The sequence below is a fragment of the Budorcas taxicolor genome, chromosome 8 (genome assembly GCF_023091745.1).
Source record: "Budorcas taxicolor isolate Tak-1 chromosome 8, Takin1.1, whole genome shotgun sequence".
NCBI lineage: Eukaryota > Metazoa > Chordata > Mammalia > Artiodactyla > Bovidae > Budorcas > Budorcas taxicolor.
This window is the reverse complement of record NC_068917.1, coordinates 56,159,656-56,176,930: the sequence shown is the minus strand read 5'-3', so window position 1 is coordinate 56,176,930 and position 17,275 is coordinate 56,159,656. Positions and strand designations below refer to the sequence as shown.

At 41.3% G+C, this 17,275-nt stretch overlaps 1 protein-coding gene across 1 annotated transcript in view; it reads right to left on the bottom strand.

Annotated features, from left to right (window-relative positions):
• The window catches only part of VPS13A (vacuolar protein sorting 13 homolog A), a 269,575-nt gene extending 255,519 nt beyond the window's left edge, over positions 1–14,056 (bottom strand). Inside the window, exon 1 of the mRNA XM_052644629.1 lies at positions 13,957–14,056. Within this exon, the coding sequence (XP_052500589.1) occupies positions 13,957–14,056 (100 nt within the window). The remainder of the gene's footprint in view (positions 1–13,956) is intronic.
• Positions 14,057–17,275: the final 3,219 nt, after the last annotated feature.

Sequence of the window (17,275 nt, the reverse complement as noted above, 5' to 3'; positions counted from 1 at the left end):
GAAAGCTGAGCACCGAAGAATTGATGCTTTTGAAGTGTGGTGTTGGAGAAGACTCTTCAGAGTCCCTTGGACTGCAAGGAGATCTAACCAGTCCATTCTGAAGGAGATCAACCCTGGGATTTCTTTGGAAGGAATGATGCTGAAGCTGAAGCTCCAGTACTTTGGCCACCTCATGCGAAGAGTTGACTCATTGGAAAAGACTCTGATGCTGGGAGGGATTGGGGGCAGGAGTAGGGGACGACAGAGGATGAGATGGCTGGATGGCATCACGGACTCGACGGACGTGAATCTGAGTGAACTCCGGGAGACGGTGATGGACAGGGAGGCCTGGCATGCTGCGATTCATGGTGTCACAAAGAGTCGGACATGACTTGAGTGACTGAGCTGAACAGCCTTCTTCACAGTCCAACTCTCACATCCATACATGACCACAGGAAAAACCATAGCCTTGACTAGACGGACATTAGTCGGCAAAGTAATGTCTCTGCTTTTGAATATACTATAGTAACTAGAAAAGGAAGAAATGAACAACCCCAGGGTTAGTAGAAGGAAAGAAATCTTAAAAATTAGGGCAGAAATAAATGCAAAAGAAACAAAAGAGACCATAGCAAAAATCAACAGAGCCAAAAGCTGGTTCTTTGAAAGGATAAATAAAATTGACAAACCATTAGCCAGACTCATCAAGAAACAAAGGGAGAAAAATCAAATCAATAAAATTAGAAATGAAAATGGAGAGATCACAACAGACAACACAGAAATACAAAGGATCATAAGAGACTACTATCAGCAATTAAAGCCAATAAAATGGACAACGTGGAAGAAATGGACAAATTCTTAGAAAAGTACAACTTTTCAAAACTGAACCAGGAAGAAATAGAAAATCTTAACAGACCCATCACAAGCACGGAAATTGAAACTGTAATCAGAAATCTTCCAGCAAACAAGGCCCAGGTCCAGATGGCTTCACAGCTGAATTCTACCAAAAATTTAGAGAAGAGCTAACACCTATCCTACTCAACTCTGCCAGAAAATTGCAGAGGAAGATAAACTTCCAAACTCATTCTATGAGGCCACCATCATGCTAATACCAAAATCTGACAAAGATGCCACAAAAAATAGAAAACTACAGGCCAATATCACGGATGAACATAGATGCAAAAATCTTTAACAAAATTCTAGCAATCAGAATCCAACAACACATTAAAAAGATCATACACCATGACCAAGTGGGCTTTATCCCAAGGATGCAAGGCTTCTTCAATATCCGCTAATCAATCAATGTAATACACCACATTAACAAATTGAAAAATAAAAGCCATATGATTATCTCAATAGATGCAGAGAAAGCCTTTGACAAAATTCAACATCCATTTATGATAAAAACTCTCCAGAAAGCAGGAATAGAAGGAACATACCTCAACATAATAAAAGCTATATATGACAAACCCACAGCAAACATTATCCTCAATGGTGAAAAATTGAAAGCATTTCCCCTAAAGTCAGGAACAAGACAAGGGTGCCCACTTTCACTACTACTATTCAACATAGTTCTGGCCACAGCAATCAGAGCAGAAAAAGAAATAAAAGGAATCCAAATTGGAAAAGAAGAAGTAAAACACTCACCGTTTGCAGATGACATGATCCTCCACATAGAAAACCCTAAAGACTCCACGAGAAAATTACTAGAGCTAATCAATGAATACAGTAAAGTTGCAGGATATAAAATCAACACACAGAAATCCCTTGCATTCCTATACACTAATAATGAGAAAATAGAAAAGGAAATTAAGGAAACAATTCCATTCACCATTGCAAGGAAAAGAATAAAATACTTAAGAATATATCTACCTAAAGAAACAAAAGACTTTTATATAGAAAACTATAAAACACTGGTGAAAGAAATCAAAGAGGACACTAATAGATGGAGAAATATACCATGTTCATGGATCAGAAGAATCAATACAGTGAAAATGAGTATACTACCCAAAGCGATCTATAGATTCAATGCAATCCCTATCTAGCTACCAACGGTATTTTTCACTGAGCTAGAATAAATAATTTCACAATTTGTATGGAAACACAAAAAACCTCGAATAGCCAAAGCAATCTTGAGAAAGAAGAATGGAACTGGAGAATCAAACTGCCTGACTTCAGGCTCTACTACAAAGCCACAGCCATTAAGACAGTATGGTACCGGCACAAAGACAGAAATATAGATCAATGGAACAAAATAGAAAGCCCAGAGATAAATCCACACACCTATGGACACCTTATCTACAACAAAGGAGGCAAGAATATACAATGGAGAAAAGACAATCTCTTTAACAAGTGGTGCCGGGAAAACTGGTCAACCACTTGTAAAAGAACGAAACTAGAACACTTTCTAACACCATACACAAAAATAAACTCAAAATGGATTAAAGATCTAAACGTAAGACCAGAAACTATAAAACTCCTAGAGGAGAACAGGCAAAACACCCTCCGACATAAATCACAGCAGGATCCTCTATGACCCACCTACCAGAATACTGGAAAGAAAAGCAAAAATAAACAAATGGGACCTAATTAAAATTGAAAGCTTCTGCACAACAATGGAAACTATAAACAAGGTGAAAAGACAGCCTTCTGAATGGGAGAAAATAATAGCAAATGAAGCAACTGACAAACAATCTCAAAAATATACAAGCAACTTATGCAGCTCAATTCCAGAAAAATAAATGGCCCAATAAAAAACGGGCCAAAGAACTAAACAGACATTTCTCCAAAGAAGACATATAGATGGCTAACAAACACATGAAAAGATGCTCAACATCACTCATTATTAGAGAAATGCAAATCAAAACCACAATGAGGTACCATTTCACACCAGTCAGAATGGCTGCGATCCAAAAGTCTACAAGCAATAAATGCTGGCGAGGGTGTGGAGAAAAGGGAACCCTCTTACACTGTTGGTGGGAATGCAAACTAGTACAGCCACTATGGAGAACAGTGTAGAGATTCCTTAAAAAACTGGAAATAGAACTGCCTTATGACCCAGCAATCCCACTGCTGGGCATACACACCGAGGAAACTAGAATTGAAAGAGACACGTATACCCCAGTGTTCATCGTAGCACTGTTTATAATAGCCAGGACATGGAAGCAATCTAAATGTCCATCAGCAGATGAATGGATAAGAAAGCTGTGGTACACATACACAATGGAGTATTACTCAGCCATTAAAAAGAATACATCTGAATCAGTTCTAATGAGGTGGATGAAACTGGAGCCTATTATACAGAGTGAAGTAAGCCAGAAAGAAAAACACCAATATAGTATACTAACGCATATATATGGAATTTAGAAAGATGGTCATGATAACCCTGTATGCGAGACAGCAAAAGAGACACAGATGTATAGAACAGTCTTTTGGACTCTGTGGGAGAGGGAGAGGGTGGGATGATTTGGGAGAATGGCACTGAAACATGTATAATATCATATAAGAAATGAATCGCCAGTCTAGGTTTGATGCATGATACTGGATGCTTGGGGCTGGTGCACTGGGACGACCCAGAGGGATGGTAGGGGAGAGAGGAGGGAGGGGGGTTTAGGATGGGGAACACGTGTACACCCGTGGCGGATTCATGTTGATGTATAGCAAAACCAATACAATACTGTAAAGTAAAAAAAAAAAAAACACAGAACTATACATAAAAGATCTTCACAACCCAGATAATCATGATGGTGTGATCACTCACCTAGAACCAGACATCCTGGAATGCGAAGTCAAGTGGACCTTAGGAAGCATCACTACGAACAAAGCTAGTGGAGGTGATGGAATTTCAGTTGAGCTATTTTAAATTCTAAATGATGATGCTGTGAAAGTGCTGCACTCAATATGCCAGCAAATTTGGAAAACTCAGCAGTGGCCATAGGACTGGGAAAGGTCAGTTTTCATTCCAATCCCAAAGAGAGGCAACGCCAAAGAATGCTCAAACTACCGCACAATTGCACTCATCTCACATGCTAGCAAATGCTCAAAATTCTCCAAGCCAGGCTTCAACAGTACGTGAACCATGAACTTCCAGATGTTCAAGCTGGATTTAGAAAAGGCAGAGGAACCAGAGATCAAACTGTCAACACGTGCTGGATTATCAAAAAAGCAAGAGAGTTCCAGAAAAACATCTATTTCTGCTTTAGTGACTACACCAAAGTCTTTGTATGGATCATAACAAACTGTGGAAAATTCTCAAACAGGTGGGTAAACCAGACCACCTGACCTGCCTCCTGAGAAATCTGTGTGCAGGTCAGGAAGCAACAGTTAGAACTGGACATGGAAAACAGACTGGTTCCAAATTGGGAAAGGAGCACGTCAAGGTTGCAGATTGTCACCCTGCTTATTTAACTTATATGCAGAATACATCATGAGAAATGCTGGACTGGATGAAGCACAAGCTGGAATCAAGATTGCTGGGAGAAATATCAGTAACCTCAGATATGCAGATGACACCACCGTCATGGCAGAAAGCGAAAAAGAACTAAAGAGCCTCTTGAGGAAAGTGAAAGAAGAAAGTGAAAAAGTTGGCTTAAAGCTCAACATTCAGAAAACTAAGATCATGGCATCTGGTCCCATCACTTCATGGGAAATAGATGAGGAAACACTAGAAACAGTGACAGGCTTTATTTCTGGGGGCTCCAAAATCACTGAAGATGGTGACTGCAGCCATGAAATTAAAAGATGCTTGCTCCATGGAAGAAAAGTTATGACCAACCTAGACAGCTTATTAAAAAGCAGAGACATTACTTTGCCAACAAAGCTATGGTGTTTCCAGTAGTCATGTGTCGATATGAGAGCTGGACTATGAAGAAAGGTAAGCACCTAAGAACTGAATCCTTTGAACTGTGATGTTGGAGAAGACTCTTAAGAGTCCCTTGGACACAAGGATGTCCAAAGGAAATCGGTCCTGAATATTCATTCATTGGAAGAACTGATACTGAAGCTGAAACTCCAATACTTCGGCCAACTGATGTGAAGAACTGACTCATTTGACTCTGATGCTGAGAAAGATTGAGGGCAGGAGGAGAAATGGGCTGGAATGGGTGAATTCAACTCAGATGACCATTATATCTACTACTGTGGGCAAGAGTCCCTTAGAAGAAATGGAGTAGCCATCATAGTCAACAAAAGAGTCCAAACTGCAGTACTTGAAAGCAATCTCAAAAACGACAAAATGATCTCTGTTCATTTCCAAGGCACATCACTCAATATCACAGTAATCCAAGTCTATGCCCGGACCAGTAATGCTGAAGAAGCTGAAGTTGAACAGCTCAATAAAGACCTACAAAACCTTCTAGAACTAACACCCAAAAAAGATGTCCTTTTTCATTATAGGGGACTGGAATGCAAAAGTAGGATGTCAAGAGATACCTGAAGTAACAGCCAAATTTTGCTAAGAGTTTTGCCAAAAGAATGCACTGGTCATAGCAAATACCCTCTTCCAACAACACAAGAGAAGACTCTACACATGGACATCACCAGATGGTCAACACCAAAATCAGATTGATTATATTCTTTGCAGCCAAAGATGGAGAAACTCTATACAGTCAGCAAAAACGAGATCAGGAGCTGACTGTGGCTCAGATCATGAACTCCTTATTGACAAATTCAGACTTAAATTGAATAAAATACGACAAACCACTAGACCATTCAGGTATGACCTAAACCACATCCCTTACGATTATACAGTGCAAGTGTGAAATAGATTCAAGGGATTAGATCTCAAAGAGTGCCTGAAGAACTATGGACGGACATTGTACAGGGAGGCAGGGATCAAGGCAGGGATCAAGACCATCCTCAAGAAAAAGAAATGCAAAAAGGCAAAATGGTTGTCTGAGGAGGCAGGGATCAAGACCATCCTCAAGAAAAAGAAATGCAAAAAGGCAAAATGGTTGTCTGAGAAGGCCTTACAAAAGAGCACTGAAAAGAAGAGACGCGAAAGGCAAACGAGAAAAGGAAAGATATATGAGGAGTGGAATACAACTGACTCTTGAACAACAGAGCTTTGCATTTTGTGGGTACACTTGTATATGAATTTTTTCCAATAAATACATACTTCAGAATTATATCATAGGTGAATCTGAGGATGTGAACCACAGATATGGAAGGCCAACTGTAAAGTTAAATGCAGGTTTTCAACTGTGTAGGGGTTTGAAGCCCTAACACCTTGTTGCTCAAGGGTCAATTGTAACTAAAATGAAAAATGAAGGAGGGTATAATATTACCAATTTCACAGAAATAAAAAGGACTAAAAGAATACTATGAACAGCTATGTGTCTACAAATTTGATAGCCTAGCTAAAATGGGTAAATTCCTAGAAACATGCATACTACCACTAATGAATCATGAAGAAATGCATAATCTGCACAAATTTGTAATGAGATTTCATCAGTAATCAAAAATATCCCAACAACAATGACAACAATAAAAGCTCAGAACAGAAGAGTTTCACTGGCAAATTCTACCAAACATTTAAAACAGAACACCAATCCTCCTCAAATTCTTCCAAAAAATGAGAAAGAAACACTTCCAAACTGCATATAGGTCTCCATTAATCTGATAACAAAGCCAAGGATTACCACAAGAAAACTACAGATCAGTATCCCTCGTGAATACTGAGGCAAAAATCCTCAACAAAATACTAGCAACCAAAATTGAATGGTACACTAAAAGAATTATCACTATTATTCAATGTAATATTCTAGGAATGGAAAGATGGTTCAACATACAAATTCAATCAGGGTAATACACCTCATTAACAGAATGAATTAACACAGGATCCCTTCAACTGATGAAGAAAATGCATTCAAAAAACTGCAACATTCTTTCATGTTAAAAACATTTAAAAAATTAGAAATAAAAGCAAACTATCTCAAGATATTAAAGCCATATATGAAAAGCACACAATGAACTTCATATGTAATGGTACAAGATATGTCTTTTTCTCTAACATCAGAACAAGATAAAGATGTCCACTTCTGCCACTTTTACTCAACACAATGTCATAGAGCAATCAGGCAAGAAGAATAAATAAAAGGCATCCACACTGGAAAGGAAGAAGGAAAATCCTCTTTGTTCATAGACAGCATGATCTTACATGAAGAAAAATATTCCACAAAAAACTGCTAGAATAAATAAATTCACCATGTTGCTGGATACACAATCAAAATACAAAAATCAGTTGTTTCTATACACTTAACAATCCAAGATAGAAACTATGAAAACAATTACATTTACAATTGTGTTAGTTAGTTGCTAAGTCGTGCCCAACTCTTTTGCAACCCCGTGGACTGCAGCCCACTGGGTTCTCTGTCCATGGGATTTCCCAGGCAAGAATACTGGAATGGGTTGCCATTTCCTTCCCCAGGGGAACCTCCACACCCAGGGATCGAACCCACATCTTATTGCAGGCAGAATCTTTACCACTGAGCCACCAAGGAAGCCATTTACAACAGTATCAAAAATAACAAAATACATAGGAAAAAACAATGGGGAGAGAGGAGAATGATATATATCCCAAAACCTATAAGACACTGTTAAAATAAAGAAAACACATAAATAAATAGAAGAACATTCCATTTTCACAATATTGTTAAGATATCAATACTACCCAAAGCAACCTACAGATCCAATGTAATCTACATTAAATCCCAATTCGTTTCAGAAATAGAGAGATTCATTTTTAAATTCATATGGCATTAAATCCCAATTCTTTTCAGAAATAGAGAGATTCATTTTTAAATTCATATGGCATCTCAAAGGATCCACAGTCAAAACAACCTTCAAAGGAATGTTGGCAATCTCACATTTCCTAATTTTGAAAGTGATGCAAATGATGAGACTGACAAGGGGCTAATGTCCAAAATATGCCAACAGTTCATATCAAAAAACAATCTAAATCAAAATATGGGTGGAAGACCTGAATAAACATTTTTCCAAAGACAACATACAGAAGGCTAAATAGGCACGTTAAAAGATTCTCAGTGTTGATAATTAGAGAAATGGAAATCAAAACCACAATGAGGTATCACTTCACACCTGTCGGAATACCTATCATCACAAACTCTACAAATAACTGATGTTAGAGAGCATACAGAGAAATGGCAACCCTTGTACACTGTTGGTGGGAATGTAAATTGGTACAGCCACAGTGGAAAGCAGTAAGGAGGTCCCTTTAGAAAGTTAAAATAAAACTAGAATATGATTCAGCAATTCCACTCCTGGGTACACATCCAGAAAAAAAGAAAACTAATTGAAAAAGACAGAGGCACCCCAGTGTTTATAGCAGCACTACTTACAATAGCCAAAACATGGAAACTCAACTGTCCAGCAACAGATGACTGAGTTGAAAAGATGTCTCACATACATACACACACACACAAAATAAAATAGTACTCAGTCATAAAAATGAAGTATAGCCATATACAGCAATGAAGATGAACCTAGAGAATATCATGCTTAGTGAAAGAAGTCAGAGAAGGCAAATATTATATGATGTCAACTATATATGGAATCTAAATAAGTGTATATACAAAGCAGAAACAGACTCACAGAAATAGAAAATAAACTTGTCGTTACAAAAGGAGAGAGGGAAAGAAGGAAGAACAAATTAGGGGTATGTGATGAAGACATACAAACTGCTGCCAGACTGGATGAAGCACAAGATGGAATCAAGATTGCTGGGAGAAATGTCAATAACGTCAGATATGCAGATAACACACCTTTATGACAGAAAGCAAAGACGAACTAAAGAGCCTTCTGACGAAGGTGAAAGAAGAGAGTGAAAAAGCTGGCTTAAAACTCAACATTCAAAAAATGAAGATCATGGCATCTGGCCCCATCACTTCATGGCAAATAAATGGGGAAACAATGGAAACAGTGACAGACTTTATTGTCTTAGGCTCCAAAATCACTGCAGATGGTGACTGCAGCCATGAAATTAAAAGACGCTTGCTCTGTGGAAGAAAAGCTATGACCACCCTAGACAGCATATTAAAAAGCAGAGACATTATTTTGCCAACAGAGGTCCGTCTAGTCAAAGCTATAGTTTTTCCAAGTAGTCATGTATGGATGTGAGAGTTGCATTATAAAGAAAGCTGGGTGCTGAAGAACTGATGCTTTTGAACTGTGGTGTTGGAGGAGACTCTTGAAAGTCCCTTGGACAGCAAGGAGATCCAACCAGTCCATCCTAAAGAAAATCACTTCTGAATATTCATTGGAAGGACTGCTGCTAGAGCTCCAATACTTTGGCCACCTGACGCGAAGAACTGACTCATTTGACAAGACCCTGATGCTGGGAAAGGTTGAAGGCAGGAGGAGAAGGGGATGACAGAGGATGCGAAGGTTGGGTGGCATCACCAACTCAATAGGCATGAGTTTGGGTAAACTCCAGAAGTTGGTGATGGACCGGGAGGCCTGGTGTGCTGCAGTCTGTGGGGCTGCAAAGAGTCGGACACAACTGAGCAGCTGAACTGAACATAAGACTATGCATAAAGAGAAACATTTTAACAGATTAACATTTCAAAAACAGAATATGCAATTTGTTTTTGTTTTTTAAAGAAGTCTGAGCTTCTAATGTTACACAAAGATGTCAGGCGTAACAAATTGTTTAAATTTGCCCAAGTATTGTAATTTTGGAGCAAACAAAGAAAATGAGTGAGAAGAAGAAAACTATAATATTAAAAGGTACACTCTATGTTACAAATGATAATTCTATTACACAAGGCATCCTTACTACTACTTCTGCCCCTGAATTTCTAATATTTTTGCCCTGAGAGTGCCCTTAAAATGCACCTATTTGGACATCACAATCCCCTGTGTCATTTGGTTAAAAAACACTGGTGAGGGGTGGGTGTCCCACTTTCAATAAATGAATTATAGTATCTGGGAAGTAGTTCCCCCAAAAATCTGTATTTCTAACAATCACATATGACTGATCCTGATGCAGCCTAGCTCTTGAATGAAATATTAAACACTAGATGGTTTAGCAAAGTTGGGAGGCGAATCACAGATGTGTCTACGAAGTACTCCCTAAATGCATGATACACAGGGAGGGTGGAAATAACACTGTTTAAAATACATACTTTATCAACATCAGAATCTGCCATCAGTTTGAGAAGAAACTCAATTTCTCTTTCTTCTTCCACAAAATAGATGCTTCCAGGACTCAGCCTCCTTAGTGCATAGCACAGTATCGTGGCACTGCTCTACTGTATTATAATTAGCTCTGTAAACTTCATATATAACAATGTTTCTAAGGAAGACAATTCTAATTTTCAAAGGAACATCTCTGAAACAAATTTTCCATTATTAGATGTGAAACCATCAATTTAACTTCTTTATACTAATTATACTATCCATATGCCAATAGTGATATTAACTGGATTACTGTACGGAAGCCTAGCAAAAGCAAACATTTACTAATAGGTCCTTCTGACACTAGACCTTAAAATATTAAGTCCATAATCTTAACATTTTTCCTCTGTAGCACCTAGTTTCTATTACTGAGATTTTCAACGAATGTTTTAGTCCTCTAAGTTTATCAAGAATTATTATTGCTTTTTAAATTCTCCAAGAATATTTTAAATTCTACCTATTACTCAAAAAAAGTAAAATATAAAACTATAAAGCTTCTGGAATAAAACACAGTAGAAAATCTTTGTGACTTTGGGTTAGGGAAAGATTTCACAGATATAACACCAAAAGCATGACTCACAAATTCTGATAAACTGGACTTGATTAAAATTTTAAACTTTTGCTTTGCAAAAGACAGCCTTGGAAACAACTCCGAGAAAGTATTTTTCAAATCACCTATCTTACAAAGGACTTGCATCCATAATACTTAAAGAATTTTCAAGGGTTTGGAAATTCCTTAAAATGTCTAAACAAAGCTACAATATGACTCAGAAATTCCACCTCTATACACAAGAGAACTTAAAGTATATGTCCATGAAAAACCTGTACATGAATGTTCACAGCAGCATTAGTCATAAACGGAAAAAGTAATAATAATTTAAATCTCCATCAACTGATGAAAAGGTAAACAAAATGAGTTAGACCCATACAATGGAATGTTACTAACAGCCACAAAAAGGAATGAAATACTGATATATGCTACAATATAAATGAACCTTGAAAATATAGTACCAAGTGAAAGAAGCCAGAAACAAGAGGCCATGTATATTATGATTCAATTTACATGAAACGTCCAGAATTGGCAACCAATAGAAGACAAAAAGTGTATTAGTGATTGCCAGAGAACATGGGGATAAATTTGTAGTGATTGTTAACAGGTATGAGATTTATTTTTGGAGTGTTGAAAATGTTCTGGAATCAGATGTAGCGACAGTTGCACAATTTTGATGCATGCCACACACGAATGCCTCTCAAATTCATTTCACTTAGTAAGTGAAAGGAATGAACTAAGAAATCAGGTCTACAAAGATACACACCACATAATTCCATTTATATGGCACTCTAGAAAAGGCAAAACTGTAGGGATGGAAAACCACCAATGGTTGCCAGGAGGAAAGGTAGGAGTTGGGTGGGAGACTACAAAGGGGCAGCAGAGGGAATTTTGAGATGTGGAAAACAGTGGCTGACTTTATTTTGGGGTGCTCCAAAATCACTGCAGATGGTGACTGCAGCCATGAAATTAAAAGATGCTTACTCCTTGGAAGGAAAGTTATGACCAACCTAGATAGCATATTCAAAAGCAGAGACATTACTTTGCCAACAAAGGTCTGTCTAGTCAAGGTTATGGTTTTTCCAGTGGTCATGTATGGATGTGAGAGCTGGACTGTGAATAAAACTGAGTGCCAAAGAATTGATGCTTTTAAACTGTGGTGTTGGAGAAGACTCTTGAGAGTTCCTTGGACTGCAAGGAGATCTAACCAGTCCATCCTAAAGGAGATCAGTCCTGGGTGTTCATTGGAAGGACTGATGCTGAAGCTGAAACTCCAATACTTTGGCCACCTGATGTGAAGAGCTGACTCACTGGAAAAGACCCTGATGTTGGGAAAGATTGAGGGCAGCAGAAGGGGACGACAGAGGATGAGATGGTTGGATGGCCATCACCAACTCAATGGACATGAGTTTGGGTAAACCCGGAGAGTTGGTGAGGGACAGGGAGGCCTGGTGAGCTGTGGTCCACGGGGTTACAAAGAGTCTGACACGACTGAGCGACTGAACTGATGTTTCTTCTGTATCAAGGTTGTGATGCTGGATACATGCTTCCTTGTATTTGTCAAACTGATAGAACTGTGCATCACAAGAGTGAATTTAGTGTATGAGTATTTCAAATTAACAAATCCACTGATAAATCAAACTCTACACCAACCTCCACCTTGAAGTAGAAGCAATTTCCGACTACAGGTTAAATGCAAAGCACATCACAAAATGTTCTCAAGGCTTCCTACTGAGGTGGGTGGAGACAAGTTTTATCATTACTATTTTACAAATGAAAAGCAGCACAGATTAAACTATCTGTAAATTTCTGGTATGGTACTAGTCCGAGATGCTGAGCTAGCATTTATATCCTTCATTCCTGCAGTCCCACTCTCTACCAAGATGAAAGTGAAAGTGAAAGTGAAGTCGTATCCAACTCTTTGCAACCCCATGAACAGTAGCCTGCACCAGGCTCCTCCATCCATGGGATTTTTTAGGCAAGAGTACTGGAGTGGCTTGCCATTTCCTTCTCCAGGTAATCTTTCTGGCCCAGGGATCAAACCCAGGTCTCCCGTATTGTAGACAAATGCTTTACCATCTGAGCCACCAGGGAAGGTACTAGATATCAACAGTAGTTAACAAGAGGTTTTCTTTATCAAACTAAATTACTTATTTACACTATTAAATAAAGGAGAACTATCACGATAAATAAGTACTTTAGAAGAAAGCTGTCAAGTGTGTGCATATTCAAAAAGACTAAAATTTTAAAATATATCTATATATTACTCACACAAGGAGATTAACCCTAGCTTTGGCCTGGGAAAGACATTTCATAAGAAAAAGAATCTAATTTCTAATGGGTGTTTAAAATAGATAAGCGTGTAATACAAAAACAGGTGGAAGCACAGCACTAAAATTGAAACGCCAAATAAAGAAATACACCAGAATAAACGGATACAAAGTAAAGCATCAGTCCTTCACCATCCAACTTCACATCTCACTTAGCGTAAGGACAGCGCACCTAGCTTCTTTAAAATTTCAGTATAATTCAATGTGACCCACAAAGCCCCAAACCCTTAACAGGCTTGACACACTGCTGGGTTCAGGTTGTAAACTGACAACACACCATCAATCTTTCGAGCGATCCTGCACAGGAGTTTTCGCTCTGTTATCAGCCGAACCCAGGCGAGCCTCCCGGACTCGAGGCGGTGAGGCCGGAAGGGGGAGCGGAGCAGCCAGCAGGGTTTGGCCGTACCCCGAGGCTGGGCGCGGAAGGAGGACGGCATCTCCGGTCACAGCTCCTTGCTTTCACGTGCGGGGCGGCGTGCGGCCCTCCGTGGGCTGCCCGGGCCTCCATCACAATCCAAGGGGCGAAAATGACAGGGACCAGACCAAGCCCAGGTGTGTCTCCAGGCCGCCCCTCGCCCAACACAGCTGAAACCGGACCGCGAAGGGCAGAAAAGGGCGGCTTGGTGGAATTTGAACTCCAGACCCTTGGAGTCCACTGTGGGTCCCTTCGGCCGAAAGGCGGCGGGGGTGGCCTTTTCATCCGGCATCAGAGACCCCAATCCCCTCCGGCCAAAACACTAACTCGCCGGTGGAGGCCCCGCAACTGCCTCCCGGCTCTACGTAACATGACCCCAAACGAGTCGGCGGCAGGTGGCAGAGCGGGGCCCGAGGCCCCAGGAAGGCAGGGCCGGCTCTGTCAACGGAAGCACGGGAGGCGAGATGGAGGGACTGCGGCGGTCTCGTTACCTGCCCAGATGCCCAGACTGAGCTGGGACGTGTCCAGGTTCACCACATAGTCCCCCAAGAACCGGTTCAACACGTCCACGACCACCGACTCGAACACCATCTTCCTCAGCCGCGGTGGACGCGGCGCTTCTTCTTCCTGCGCCTGCCCTCTCGAGCCCCTCTCACGAGACTGCTCGGTTCACCGGCTCCTGGGCGGCTCCGACCGTGGTGCCACCAGCGCCGCACGCGTAGCCCCGCCACGAGCCCTATGAGGGGCGGAGGCGGTCGCTCGCGCTACGCATGTGCGGCTCGGGATCCAGGGTTGGGCGGAGCGCGAGGCCCGAGAGAGAGCTAAGGCGGCTGCGCGGCCGCCTCTCCAGTGCTTGCCCTGGTCGGGCGGAGCGCGGCTCCTTTTTCTCCTCGGCCCCGCCTCTTCCCCCATCGCCAGGCAACCGGACTGGTACCTGGAATTACAGGACATTTCTGACCCCGCCCCCACCGGCAGCCTGGCCTCCCCACTGGTGGCGGGGGCGGGGGCGGGGCGGGGCGGGGGCGGGGGACGGGGCGCCAGGGGGCGCGGCGGTTAATCCCTGCCTGGAACGCCCCGCCCCTAACTGAGGAGACACGCCCCCACGTGGGCCGGGAGGTCCTAAATCTGGGTAAAGCGGCTGCAGATTAAAAGTGCCTTCCGCATTTGTTAGGCTGGAGGCTCTCAAGTGGAGTCCCGGGGAGCTACGCACTTATTATTACAAGTTGGGAGGTACAGGCGGAACCCGGGCAGTGCTGGCTTCCCAGGTCAGTCCAGCCTGAGTGTCTGGATGCCTGTAACTGCCCCGTTCCGTCCTACGAACGCTTGGAAAGGTTACGCAGTCGATGACTTAACTTCCGTGGCTGCAAATCGAGAGAGGAAAGTAAAGTAAATTCTGGGTTGTAATTCCATGGTCCTTTCCCTTCATCTGAGATCGCACTCTCTTGGTCTGGTTATTTACACGGAGCCGACTTTCGTCCCTTAGAGTCAACCAGTTTTGACTGACACTGCTGAGCGCCCTCCTACGAACACCTGAAGACCTAAGACTCACAGTCCCTGAGCCTTCACAGAATGACCTTGAATAAATACATAAAAATTAGAGCTCTTTCAGAACCACTCCCACAGCCGTGTTTGGTTTTATACAGAAAGAGGGCCAAAGGCCTGAGGCTGTGAAGGCCAAACACGCTGGATGTGAAGTCTGGAGAACTATAATTAATAACCCTCTAAGGATTTAAGAGATCATAAAGGTGGTCATCGGAGAAGGCAATGGCAACCCACTCCAGTACTCTTGCCTGGCAAATCCCATGGACGGAGGAGCCTGGAAGGCTGCAGTCCATGGGGTCGCTAAGGACTGAGTGACTTCACTTTCGCTTTTTACTTTCATGCATTGGAGAAGGAAAATGGCAACCCATTCCAGTATTCTTGCCTGGAGAATCCCAGGGACGGCGGAGCCTGGTGGGCTGCCATCTATGGGGTCGCACAGAGTCGGATACGACTGAAGCGACTTAGCAGCAGCAGCAAAGGTGGTCATGCATGGATGTGAGACTTGGACAGTGAAGAAGGCTGAGCGCTGAAGAATTGATGCTTTTGAACTGTGGTGTTGGAGAAGACTCTTGAGAGTCCCTTGGACTGCAAGGAGATCCAACCAGTCCATTCTGAAGGAGATCACCCCTGGGATTTCTTTGGAAGGAATGATGCTAAAGCTGAAACTCCAGTACTTTGGCCACCTCATGCGAATTGACTCATTGGAAAAGACTCTGATGCTGGGAGGGACTGGGGGCAGGAGGAGGAGAAGGGGACGACAGAGGATGAGATGGCTGGATGGCATCACTGACTCGATGGACATGAGTCTGAGTGAACTCCAGGAGTTGGTGATGGACAGGGAGGCCTGGTGTGCTGTGATTCATGGGGTCGCAAAGAGTGGGACACGACTGAGCGACTGAACTGAACTGAAGGATTTAAGATGTAGGAGTGTAGTTTAAATTTCTTTCTGCATAGCAAATGATGGCTTTCTTGTTAATTCTTGCATCATTTTGTACATAATCACCCCAATTTTTTAAGGTTTGAAGGTTTACCTTTCCAAGTAGAATGTCTGGAAAATACAGTGTAAAATCTTATTTTACATGAGTTGGTGTATTGCTTTCCTATAATTTCATATTTAAAGGGACCTTAATTAAGTCACAGTTCAAGCTCTTGGGCTTTAAGATAATAAAGCTGCAATGTTAGGGATTTGTCCAAGATGACACAACTCATATTCTGCAGAAACAGATGGAACTTGTTACTTCTGGATGACTCCACTCCATCATCTACTTCTGGATGACTCCACCCATCATCTCACCTGCTTCTCTTGCATTTGGCTAATGACACTGGAAATCTACCTCAGAATACCTGAACAGAGAAATTAATGGAAGCTAAAATGCCTGCTGCTGCTGCTGCTGCTAAGTCACTTCAGTCGTGTCAGACTCTGTGCGACCCCATAGACGGCAGCCCACAAGGCTCCCCCGTCCCTGGGATTCTCCAGGCAAGAACACTGGAGTGGGTTGCCATTGCCTTCTCCAAAATGCCTAGCAAAGGGGAAAACTTTCTGTCATCAGGGATTTTGCTACTGTACTATGATAAACCACATATACAGTAGCTACAAAATTCCACTGTTAAATCTAGCACAAGTTTAAAGTACAAGAAATTCCAAAACTCAGTCCAAAAATATGCTTTAGTAGCTGCAAACACCTCACACTAGTTTTATACAGTCCATGAAAATCCTGTAGAGTTGGGTGAGGGGAGTGTCCTGCTAAAATTTTAGAAGTATTAGCTTTTATTTGCTAAAGAGACCAATGAAAAAAATTCTGAGAAACTGTTGGAAATAAAAAACAAGATGAATGTTGTAACAATTCTTGTCTACTGTTAGGTGCTATGTCATGAACATGTTTCCTAAGTATTAAAAGTTACAATTTTCATGTTGCTTAATCCATCTTAGGAATTTTGTAAGCAAAAATAACATCATCATATAAAAGATAGGTGTTTATTTATTAAGCCATTAAGTCAAATCTCTGTTAAACCTTGAAAAATAAGCCCAGGGATTACCAAAAAGATGCTGAAGTTTCAAATTTGAAAATGTACCAGTATAAGGTGATTTTCCCTCCATATCCTAATTCATTGTTTGATCAAATAAAAAAGAAAAGCTTTTTTAGTGACCCCAAACTGCAATACCATCCAACTGTGCAATAGATTAATAACTTTGCAAGTTAGATTTGCTAGGATCTTGTGTTTAGTTTACATACTACAGCTTTGTATCTCTGAAGTTTGGGTATGCCG